At 37.0% G+C, this 12,661-nt stretch overlaps 1 protein-coding gene across 1 annotated transcript; it reads left to right on the top strand.

Annotated features, from left to right (window-relative positions):
- Window positions 1–8,472, top strand: LOC107733747 (gamma-aminobutyric acid receptor subunit gamma-1-like). The gene is made up of 9 exons (XM_016545514.1): window positions 1–534; window positions 2,850–3,010; window positions 4,497–4,564; window positions 4,754–4,974; window positions 5,262–5,344; window positions 5,805–5,942; window positions 6,530–6,682; window positions 6,830–7,029; window positions 7,861–8,472. Exons 1-9 carry the CDS (start codon window positions 464–466, stop codon window positions 8,134–8,136), a joined length of 1,371 nt encoding a protein of 456 aa, XP_016401000.1. The 5' UTR covers window positions 1–463; the 3' UTR covers window positions 8,137–8,472.
- The last annotated feature ends 4,189 nt before the right edge of the window (window positions 8,473–12,661 follow it).

Here is a 12,661-nt window from a genome sequence, read left to right as displayed (position 1 = left end):
ATGGTTAAGTTTGGTAACTTTGCACATTTTGGTGCAGCGCCATTGAAAATGTCGCATTTGTCACTTTATTAACCCCCAACAACAGCAAAACTAAGTAAAGGTTTCATCAATCACAGCTTGATGTAAATTCTCTGAGGTAGAGCAGTCAGCTCTTTTCCTACAGGCAGTTTCTAATAGCTCCCGGAATATCGAGAGCGTCTCGCTTAGCAGAACGCTGGATGAACGCAGCGGTGCCGCAATCAGCGAAATCCCGCATTCCCCATTCACATCCACACCGCCTCTGCTGCCTGACATATAGACCATAGGCTCAAGCTATATGCATTTGTCTAGACAACAACTGACAGCATACGCTGACGCCTTCGACCACCGTGTTAAGAATCGCTTAAATCTCTCAAAGGTTTGATCGTCTTTAAGCTCTAATTCATATCGGAGATCGTTTGGTTATAAACCGAGCGTTCGCGCGATGGTTTTGCTGCATCGCCGCCGGAGAAAAGAGACGCTGGTCTGGCTGTTGCCCGGTCTGCTTGGAGTTTGGTAAGTTTTCGCTTCATAGGGGGCAAAAGAAAACAAGGGGTGCAATCAATATGACTACTAAAATAGCCACTTGGACACACACTTGGACACTCCACAACGCGAGCATCTGGCGTCATTCTGTAACGCGAAGTGCTGCAGAACGTTTTAGTTTTACGTTTTTCTTGTAGCGCATCAAATTTATTGACCTAACATTTCCACCTATAACTGTCGATCACGACCACGACACGTGCAGTTGTAAGTACACTGAATACATCTGAGAATAATAATACAGATTGTAAGTGACAGCTTTGCTCAGGGCATTCGTGTTGATGTCGTCTTTTTAGCGTGGAAGTGCAGTGTCAGTCTCCAAACAACCTAAAAAAAAAACAAAGTCTCCAAACAACCTTGAGGAGACTTTAGCCAGCAATCAGCTACAGTTCAACAAACAGCACCCCGAACTACATTGCTCACACAGACAGTATTAGATTTTGCATCCTCACATAGTAAGATCAGAAGGGTATTTCACAATTTCTACGTTGTAAATGTTATGCATAAGTTGTAGTCTACATTAACACTTATGTTGGTTCGCGCTACTTTGGTTTCCTTCAGCTCATTTTTTGGCAGCTCATTCAACGTATAGCCTATGTACATATGTAAATGCTTAATAGAATAAACATACTTGGTTTGTAATATTACATTCCTCTCATTTAGGCTACTTACATTTTGTGAAAAAGTGATGGCAATAACCATTTCTAAGTGTCTCTATGACCAAAAACGCTTTTCCCCTCTTAAGGCATTTTGTTTGTCTTCTTACTGTGTGTTTGTCATGGTTATTAGCCCACAAAGGTCATTCAGAGGCTACTGTTGTGTCCAGACAATATAAAATACTGCATTTGAGGAAAATATTCTGTCTGTATTTTCCATTGACAGCCTGCTTTTTAACCACTCAGTGCTGTGCCTACAGGAATCAATAACCTACATTCTCTCCACCCACATGGGTCTCATCCACAGGGATGCTTCATATAGATTTTTCTGTCTTTCAGTATTTGCATATGTATGGGAATGTACCATTTAGATTTTTTGTTTATAGACAAAGCTCAAATATATAATCACATTTACCGGTTCGTCTGGGTACTTAAAAAAAAAAACATATTTAGACCATTCAGATCAGTTTTATTATTTTATATGTCACATCTAGATAAATGGCAGTACACTACATTAATCGAACAAGTGTAATTCTGCTGTAGTTGGCTATATTTTGGTTTATATATTTAAACTTTTTTCTCACAAAATAAGGCATTAAATAGACATTTGAATCTCAGGGCCCTATTTATATGAAGTGTTTTTAACTACTATTTACTAACATTTAAATTAATAATTTGATACAATTCACTTATTGTGTATATGCAGGTTTTACATCATGCTTACAATTAAAAATACCTGCAGCAAATAAATCTGTAATTAAATAATATCTATAATTATACTGTTGACCCTTTAATCCACCCTAAATTTAACCATATACCACCAAACCTGTCCCTAGCCCTAAACTAATCCCACCTCAATAACAGCAAATGTGTTTTGCAAAGCAAAATGAACACAATAAATACACTGTACCTAACAATTGTGGTACATAGGTGGCTAAAGACACCTAAATAAAAAGTAGAACCGAATCTTGTTTTGAATATTTTTCTAATTACCCAAGAGGTGGTCTTTTGCGCTGATAGTTTTTATGACCGGCAGCTTCAATGCGCATCACCTTCATTCTCCAAAGCAAAAGTTGTGACATCAGAGGAGACTCAGTCTAGACTGTATTGTAATGGCGCACATTTCAGTTAAAAGTGATCCCCGATATGTCTATTCCTACAGATAATGCTCCAGAGAATACATTTAGAAGCTTTTACACCATACACTGCAAGAGAGCGAGTGCGAGAGGGAGTTGTCGGTGATAATTTAAGCCCCTCACCTTCAGCTGTTCCCTCCCTCCACTGCCAGAACACATCTTCATTAATCACTGCATTCTTTTATTAGAACCTCCTGCATTACGCTCATTTAAAAGACTCCTCTCTCCTGCTGTCACGGTGGTCCCATACATTTATAGTATCTGATGGCTTCTTTTATTTGTTCTTCCTGTAAAACTCATCATACAAATTCTCTCTTTCTCCTTCTGTCTGTCATACTTTAAACCAGTCGCTCACTCTTTAGAGTTTAAGCTCCTAATATTAACTGACTCCTCTTTTAACTACTCTCAATTTTAAATCTAATATTGCTCTATTATTTACCTCACTGCTGTCTGTCTGCTCATATATGCCTCTCTTTGTTTCTGTTTTTTATGACAGCATGGCATTTGGCCTGAGCAAAGCAGAGGAGGAAGATTACGAGGATGTCCCCATAAATAAAACTTGGGTTTTATCACCAAAGGTCTATAAGAGCGACGTCACCCTTATCCTAAACAAATTACTGCAAGGTTATGACAACAAACTGAGACCAGATATCGGAGGCAAGTCCATTTTTTGAAAAGGTTGTATGCTTATATCCAGGCCCACACAGGCTCTGTGCACACAAATTGCTCGCAGATTCTGTCTAGGCTTGTTTATGACCTTCAAACACAGTGTTACAGCTTATGGGTAACTGAAAAATGTTAATAATTATAAGATAATGCCATCATTATTAGGAAGCCACATGAAGAGGAACACACTGTGACAATTAAACCCTCCAAGCAGTTCAGAGTTTCTCTGTGATCATCATTTTTACTTTACCATCAGCATTATTGCAATGTTAAATGAAGAAGTGCTAGGCTTTAGGATTTTGCTGATTTTTTTCTCTACACCAGAGCTGTACAGGTCACTTTATTCTCAGTACATCAGTGTTCTGGAAGCGACGCAGCTGAGTAGAGTTCAGTTATTTAAGAGGATTTATCTCGGGGGTGTTCGGGTACAATAGACCCAAATCACTATTGATCTTCCTCCTTTATCTGTGTTTCATGTGTCTGAGATAAGTGTAAGTATGAGAAGAACTCAGTTAATCAGAGCGCAGAGCAAGTGCTGAGGAACTGCAGGTCAACTAGCCGAGATTTTGTTATTTGTCACATCTCTGTGACTGACTGCGACAGAAATATTTATGAAACTGCAAGGATGAGGATTCAGGCAGCTTTGAGTAATTTTTGTGGCTGTTATAGGAAACATGAATCGGTTTGCAGCCCATTTCACTTCTGTAATGAGATGTATTTCTGAGCAAAACAGGATTTTCAGTGACAAAATTCGATTGTATCCACTGATTAGGAATTGATTGGATGGTTACATACCAGGGTGGAGCCAGACTGAATGTGAGTTTGCTAAAAATAGCTGGCTATTGGTTTTGCTATTGGTTAACATTATTCAATAGCCCACAATGTGTGCAAAAAGAGAAATGAAAAAGAAGAAGAGAAAGTTAATAAATTATTAAAGCTTATGAAGACAAACACATTTTTCTATGGAAGCCCATTTCCAGCACAGAATTATGTGGGATACATACAGTAAACTTGCAACTGCGAGATAAAAATGTGCAATTCTAAGAAGAAAAGTCCAAATTGTAAGATATAAACTTGCGACTGTGAGAAAAAAATTCAAAATTGTTTGATAAAAAGTCTCAGTTGCCTTTTTTATATTTTATATTGTGGCGGAAACAAAAACACAGAATTACGAGATGTAAACTTAAAAATCTAAACTTGGAATTGGGATAAATAGCAGAAACGGCTTCCATAATTCCATAATTCAATGCACCAATGAAAGATGCACAATTGAAAGGTGCATTAAGTAACTATGGTCAGTTTTGATTTTATGAATATAATAGAACATCAACATTTGTATATTATATAAATTTTTTATTAAATCACTTACTGTATTATATTGTTTTGATATTATAACTATGTATTTTATTTTTTGTTATTTATTTGATAGTTATGATTAACAATTATTGTCATTTGAATGTTTGTAATTATATTCTAGTGAGACCAACTGTGATTGAGACGGCAGTGTACGTGAACAGCATTGGCCCAGTAGATCCCATCAATATGGTGAGCAGAAATGTACAATAATACATTATGTTCAGAGCTGTAAAAAAACAGACACTCTACGCAACTGTTTAGATCCATTTCACAATCATCCAATCCACTGTCACAACCAATACCCACATCATTTCACAGTTACAAAAGCAACCGTACACTTTTATGGCTAGACCTCTCATTGTTGGGTGTTTTTTTTAGGAGTACACCATAGACATCTTCTTTGCTCAGACGTGGTACGACAGCAGACTCAAATTCAACAGCTCAATGAAACTCCTCATGCTCAACAGTAACATGGTCGGAAAAATCTGGATCCCTGACACCTTTTTCCGCAACTCACGTAAATCTGACGCCCACTGGATCACGACACCCAATCGCCTTCTGCGGCTTTGGAGCAATGGAAGAGTGATGTATACTCTAAGGTGAGTCCACGGTTAACATTAAGAGCTGAGTGAATGTTTGTATGACAGAAGTATGTGTCCTCGTATTCCTGTCCTGTAGCATTTGCTTTTGTACCAAATGACACCCGCTGTCCGTTGCAGCATGTTTAAGCCATTACATCTGATTCACATTTATGTCAGGGACTGTTAAATCAGACTGAGTGTGTTCATAGCACAGATATCAAAGCCTGCACAAATGCACTACCTCTTAAATGTCACAATCAACATTTTTTTTTGTTTTGCTATTGTCTATGATTCTTTTTTGTTAGGTTGACTATTAATGCGGAATGCTACCTTAAGCTGCATAACTTTCCCATGGATGAACATTCGTGCCCTCTGGAGTTTTCAAGCTGTAGGTGTTAAATTCTTATGTCAATCTGTCACTCAGCCTCAGTCCTGTCCTGAACGCTGCCAGGCAGCCAATCCCCATGCATTGCCTCTGTCAGCCAACCATGCATTGCCAATATTGGTCAACCAATCCTTAACATTGCAGAAGGTCTGCACCAACTATCATCCTCTAACCTTGCAATGAGTGAGGACAGATATCATCCTTCTCCAGCTGTCTCTCCATCCCCTCTCTCATCTTCTCAGTCTATGTCACCCCTCCATCCGTTATTAGCATCATGCCTCAGCTTCTCACGTGTCATCATCGTCTGTGGGCACGGGAAGGGCATGCTGCGCTTTAGTCTAACAGAGTGCTGCCGTGTGAAGCCTCAGTGCCATTCTGCCATCACTGTAACTTCTTATCACTTACACACCGAAATGAAAGTTCACATGTAATCTGGTGGATGTGATTTTGTGTCTATTTGCAGATGGGTATCCAAAGAATGAGATCCAGTATAGATGGCAACGTCATTCGGTTGAGGTTGCAGACCAGCGGTACTGGAGACTTTACCAATTTGCTTTTGTGGGTCTACGGAACACTTCTGATGTGGCACACACTCAGTCTGGTATGAGAAAAAAAAAAAAATAATAATAATAATGGCAGATTTTTAGTAATTAATAATAATAACTACAACAATAAATGAGCAGATATTATTATTGTTAATCTTCAAATAATATAAGTTAATAATAATACACGAGTGGTTGTTTTATTATTATTAATAATAATTATTATCATTAGTAGATTTTGAGTTGTCATTATTATTATTATTACTACTACTACTACTGATGATATTACAAAGATTAATAGTATCAGTAGATCTGTGGTAATTAATAATAATAATAATAATAAATGAGCAGATATTATTAATAGTAAAATAGTGTTATTTTAAATAATAATAGTAATTATTATTATAGTTTAAAATGACATTAATAATAATAGTAGATTATAATATAAGTAAATAAGTAATAATAATAATAAATATTGTTAATAATAATAAATAATAAAAGTAAGAATACATGAGTGGTTATTATTATTAATCTTCTTATTGTTATTTATTAATAGTATATCTGGAGTCATTGATTATAATATCTTTGCTGATGCATAATTACTGTCAAAAAATGTCTAAAATGCCTTAATATCTTGTATTATTAGGGGAATATGTAGTTATGACCATTTTCTTTGACCTAAGCCGGAGAATGGGCTACTTCACCATCCAGACCTATATCCCCTGCAGTATGATAGTGGTTTTGTCCTGGGTCTCTTTCTGGATTAACAAGGATGCTGTGCCTGCCAGAACATCTTTAGGTAATTTAAAAAGCTTCAGAATTAATACTAATCAATAGGAACATCATTAGCATTTGATATGTGAATGCATTACACAAGTGCATGTGATCATGAAAAGGAAATGCTTCAGTGGGGGTCCTCAATTACTGTGCATCTTGATTGGCTTAGGTATCACAACTGTGCTCACCATGACAACCCTAAGCACCATATCAAGGAAGTCCTTGCCGAAGGTGTCGTACGTGACAGCCATGGATCTGTTTGTGTCTGTCTGCTTCATCTTTACCTTTGCTGCTCTTATGGAATACGGGACCCTACATTATTTCACAAGCAATCGACAGAACAAGAAGACCAAATCAAGCCATGCACAGGTGAATGAACTTCATTCTATTATTAAAGGGCCAGTTCACCCAAAAAACACGATTCTTTTATTTACTCAGATTCATGTCATTCAAAATGTGTATACATGTCTGTGGAAAACAAAATAAGAATTTCTGTGCTCTTTTCTATATAATTACAGTGAATGGGACTCAGTACCTTTAAGCTTCTAAAAGGATCAAATACACCATAAAATATCATAAAAGTGGTCCATGTGACTAGTGTGTTACATTGATTCCAGGTTTGTGAAGACCGAATCTATGTGATTCATAAGCAAATCATACAGGCTACTTATGAGAATCGGATGAACCAAATCATAGCAGATCCCTTTCAAAAGAATGGCTCATTGCTACTTCTATTCTGAGAATGCTATGGAAAGCTCAAATGTTAAGCTTTTCTGTGAATCGTGTAATTCTGGTCTGTTCCTCAAACAAAGCTATCATATCAACCCCTTTTCTGACACCTGTATGGTGTTTTTGCTATTTACTTTCATTATACTGAAAAGAATGGCCAGATATTCTTTAAAAATGTATAATAAATAAAAATAATAAAAAGTCACATGAGGATGATTAAATAATGACACCATTTTAAGCTTTATGTTGCTTAGAGAAAACAGAACAAGCAAGCACCTAGCTGATCAATGATATCTACAATTAATTAGCTTACTGCAAAGCTTACTGACTTATTCATAGCTCAGATTAGAATAGGCTACATTGTACTTTTGTTTGCGGTTAATTGAGTGTGTTGTGCAGCAGCTCTGGCATTTGCTTTTGTACTGCACACTGTTTTAGCAATGAAGCGGTAGTGACCTTTCCTCTGTGTAGAAACCCAGCATGGTTAACATCAGACCAGGGACATCTCTGCTGCAGATGAACAATATTGCTCCCTACCACGAGGATGACGATTATGCGTATGAATGTCTGGACGGCAAAGACTGCACCAGTTTCTTCTGCTGCTTTGATGATTGTCGCTCCGGAGCTTGGCGTGAAAACAGAATGCATGTCCATGTCTCCAAAATCGACTCCTACTCCCGAATATTCTTCCCAACTGCCTTTGGCCTCTTCAACCTTGTCTACTGGATTGGATATCTGTATCTTTAAAGATACTGGGCAAGTTGGAGTGGGACTCCACTATTAAGTAATATTTGCAAATCTTCTGTAAATTCTCCATCTGCTAAATCTGGCTGCATAAATCTTTGAGAGAAGTGGAGGTGTGAGGCTTGATTTGGATGTATTATTACTTGATGTATCTTTAATTGTACCTGGTAATTATTTATTGAAGGATTTGAGTCTTAGAAGGACGATAAATGTGATTCTGCGCTGATGCCGACTGTATATTACCAGCAATCTCGGTTTTTGAGAAGGAAATGAAAAAAAGTTTGGTTTTTCATCAGTTATGCGGGCCATATCAAACCTTGCCTAGTTTAAAATTATCTCTTAAAAATGACAGAACTTCAGGTTATTATCTCTCTGGCTGAAGCTAAATATTATTATTTGCAATGAAAAGTAGATATATTAGTTGCTTCTGATACAAATTTTCCAAGAGAAAAGAAAAACACATTAGAAAACTAATATTTACATGTTAATCTATCAGAATGTTTTTATTTCAAACTTAAAATAGCTATATTTCTGTGTGAATTACCTGCATTACTAAACAAACCAAAGCATAGATATCTGAAGGTTACATGAATAGAATTTTGTTCTGCTCAAGAACTACCCAGAAGCCATTTACTTGGAATTAGCCTATAATGATACTGTGAAATGTTCTTGACTTGAACTAATAAGCTGTCTCTCTAATAGATCACAAACAAATGCCAGTGTGACCAAGATAAAAGGGTTCACGTGTAATTTTTTTATTTATCAAACAAAAGGAATAGAGCAGCCTTTACAATTCACAAATGTTCAGTGTCCTTTAGTACAAATTAGAGTTCATCTCTCTCTTTCGTATTCAAGACGGCATTTCATCTCTCCTCGCGAATGGCTAGATTTCTGTCAGTGTAATTGCATGACTCATCTGAGCTCCTACGGCTAATCAACCCATATTTGGAAACGGGTCTGATGGACTTCAGCAGAAGAGCTTTAGACAGACCCGTCGCACGGTCTCAAAACCACAACATCTGAAAATGAACAGTTTTCAACCGCAACACAAACCATGGATGCCTTCTCTATTGGTAATAGTCTAAATCAAAAGGCCATTTAATATGGATTTGTCTTACATTAGGTTAAATCTGATCTCAGAGTCCTATTCGATTTGAGAAACAGATGAACAGAGCGTGTGAGCGAAATGTGTACAGATGTCTCAAAACATCTGTACACATAATGTACAAGTGTTTTTCCTCAATCTCCTGTTGTGCTTTCGGCTGTTGCTTGTTTTATTTGATCCTTCCATGTGGTTTGTCTTTTGCTGGGTGTTATCTTGATCTGTTGTCTCCCTTTCTGAACATCTGTTACGTACTGTGTTGTGCCCTGTAGCTTAATATATTCTATACTATTGTCTTTCTTAATGACAGCCTCAAAGTTTCAGACTCATGCTACAACCAGATGATAATACAAATAAAAATATACTGAACGATAACCTATTTATATTTCTGCATATACATAGATTGTTATGGCGAGAATATATATTAAACTTAATCTGTTTCACATCCTTAATAATACAGATAAGTGACCTTCATGTATCTGTGTGAGCATGTGCATGTGTGTCTGTACGTGAGTGGGTATTCAAAACAAACTCCGTCCCTAACAGTACATCTCTGCGCTCTGATCTCCTCTCGTTCTAGGTGTTGTCGTTGTGTCTTCTGTAAGTGCTAACCTTCATGCCTTTTACGTGTTCATATGTTTTTGTAGCTTTGAACACTGTGAGTAATAAAACAGTGCCTGCAAAACATTAATAAAATTCTACGCTCTCTCAAACTCTGTTGATGATTCACATCTTATCAAAACCCCAAAGCGCTGGGATACAAAATATGAATGTATTTTCCCTCAGGCAGATATTCTTGTAATAATGCTTTGTTAATATCGCAATTAGTTGTATAATTATTGCCACAAGTGAATGAGCAACAACATTTTCATACACAAATTAAATTTTAGTCATTTATGGATCTTAATTGTTATTTCACACATCAGTGAGGAGTATGAGGTACTCCATCTTAGGGACCACGTGAGTAAACACTTCATACGTGATACATCTACAAAATCAAAACTTTTAAGCGATTTAAAGAGATAGTTCACCCAAAAATGAAATGATGGCATATTTTACTCACCCTTGTGTCTGTTTGACGTTTTTCATCTGTAAAACAAAAGGAGGAATTCAATACATTCCACATATGTTTCTTTTTGTGTTCTATGGAACAAAGAAATTCATACAGAATAGAACATGGGTGAATAAATGTCTGAACTATCCCTTTAAAGGAATAATTCAGCCAAAAATAAAAATATGCTGAGAATTTACTCACCCTCAGGCCACCCTTTTGTTTGTTCATCAGAACAGATTTGGAGAAATTTAGCATTACATCACTTGCTTACCAATGGATCCTCTGCATTAAATGGGTGCCATCAGAATGGGAGCCCAAACAGCTGATAAAAACATCACAATAATCCATAAGAAATTCACATGACTCCAGTCCATCAATTAACCTCTTTTGAAAAGCTACATGTTTGTAAGAAACAAATCCATTATATTAAGAAGTTTTTCATTTCAAACTGTTAATTCTGGCTACAAGTCCTTTATCCGTAATATTGCTTGCTCCAGTGAAAAAGTCTTCTCATCTGAATCGGGAGAGAAATATTCAGAGATCAAGCACCATTTACAAGCAAAATGCAAGTTAAACAAGTTAAAGTGTTAGTTCACCCAAAAATGAAAATTCTGTAATTAATTACTCACCCTCATGTTGTTCGAAACCCGTAAGACCTTCGTTCATCTTCGGAACACAATTTAAGATATTTTTGATGAAATCTGAGGGCTCTCTGACCCTGCATAGACAGCAAGGTAACTACCATGTTCAAGGTCCAGAAAAGTACCAAGATGATCGATAAAGTAGTCCGTGTGACATCAGTGGTTCAACTGTAAAGTTACGAAGCTACGAGAATACTTTTATGCCCAAAGAAAACAAAAATAACGACTTTATTCCACATTTTCGTCTCTACTGCGTCACTTTGGACGCACGTTCACGACAGTACCATGACGCGAGCATGTGGATCTGGGTCAGCGCCGCCACACACTCGCGTCATGATACTGGCGTCTATGGAAGGGTCGGAGAGCCCTCAAATTTCATCAAAAATATCTTAAATTGTGTTCCGAAGATGAACGAAGGTCTTACGGGTTGGGAACAACATGGTGAGTAATTAATGACAGAATTTTCATTTTTGGGTGAACTAACCCTTTAAAATGCCATAATTAGGAATTTGTTTCTTACAAACAAACAGCCTTTCACTTCACAAGACATTATTGATGGACTGCAGTCATGTTATGGATTATTGGGATGTTTTCATCAGCTGTTTGAACTCTCATTCTGATGGCACCCATTCACTGCAGAGGACCAATGTTGAGCGAGTGATGTAATGCTAAATTTTTCCAAATTTGTTCAGATGAAGAAACAAACTCATTTACATCTTAAATGGCCTAAGGGTAAGAACATTTACAGCAAGTTTTCATTTGTGGTTGAACTATTCCTTTAAATTAAGTTGTGGAGCGCATAAATATACACCTCCTTTACTGAGTGATTGTGAAATGTTTTTACTTCCACATTTGCTAACGTGTGTATTAGACCCATGACATCCCTCTTCACTTTTCTTTACGTTCACTCCCTTCTTGACAGTTTAAACACACTCTATATACTTTCTATCATTCCCAGGTAGCCATTACAGGCCTCTGTTATTGTTATACTTATAGAATGAAGACTGTTGTTTAACTGTATGGGAAAAGAATAAAAGCCTGCCATCTCGAGGATTGACAGTGGGTTGAAGGATGAAGAAAGAACTAAAAGATAATTTTCCTGAGAGTTTGGAACAACACAGACCATTTTCAGCCAGGTCTCTGCTGTATGCTTGGCTGTGATAAGTACTATCCTTATCACTGCACTGCGAGACAGCTTTGGTTGTTTCTCTTCCCCGCTTGCTGAGTAATTGTTTTGTAGCCTTTCTACTTATCGAATGCAGCGTTAGGACTGAATGATGTGCTGCCTTGTGTACTATACTGTGAATGACTGAAAATGAAAAAGTATACAGGATACAAAGCTGAGAAAAATATGCTTGAAGAAAAGAAAAATGTTGCAGTTTAGTGAGATATTTACATAAAAATCTTAACAAATCAATATCTCATTGCAGCAACAGTAGTTAAAGCAGCATGAATAAACCAGCTTGAACAGGGTGTTGTTCAGTACATACTGCAGATGGTCAGGTTATGAATTTTTCATATCTCAAACTGTCCTGTAGCCGCTTAAAAGGATGTGCTTGTTTCTTCAGTACATGAGGACATCAATGTGTTCTCAATTCAAGCAAACTTTCACCAATATTTCATGAAGAAAACACAGCTGGAGAGTATTTTTAGCATGAAAACAAATAACTTTGACAAAAGAAAGTTTTGAAGTTTTAACTCGACACAGCATCAAAACGCGTCGCTCATGTG

This window comes from Sinocyclocheilus rhinocerous, unplaced genomic scaffold, assembly GCF_001515625.1.
Source record: "Sinocyclocheilus rhinocerous isolate Xijiao unplaced genomic scaffold, SAMN03320098_v1.1 scaffold789, whole genome shotgun sequence".
Taxonomy (NCBI): domain Eukaryota; kingdom Metazoa; phylum Chordata; class Actinopteri; order Cypriniformes; family Cyprinidae; genus Sinocyclocheilus; species Sinocyclocheilus rhinocerous.
The sequence above is the reverse complement of the archived record's forward strand: the minus strand, read 5'-3'. Positions and strand labels throughout refer to the sequence as shown.

Bases quoted from the DNA above. Each gene is read 5' to 3' on its own strand.
- LOC107733747 (XM_016545514.1), top strand. From the start codon at position 464: ATGGTTTTGCTGCATCGCCGCCGGAGAAAAGAGACGCTGGTCTGGCTG. The intron at 535-2,849 runs GTAAGTTTTCGC...TTTTTATGACAG, and splicing joins CCCGGTCTGCTTGGAGTTTG to CATGGCATTTGGCCTGAGCA. The intron at 7,030-7,860 runs GTGAATGAACTT...TCCTCTGTGTAG, and splicing joins CCAAATCAAGCCATGCACAG to AAACCCAGCATGGTTAACAT.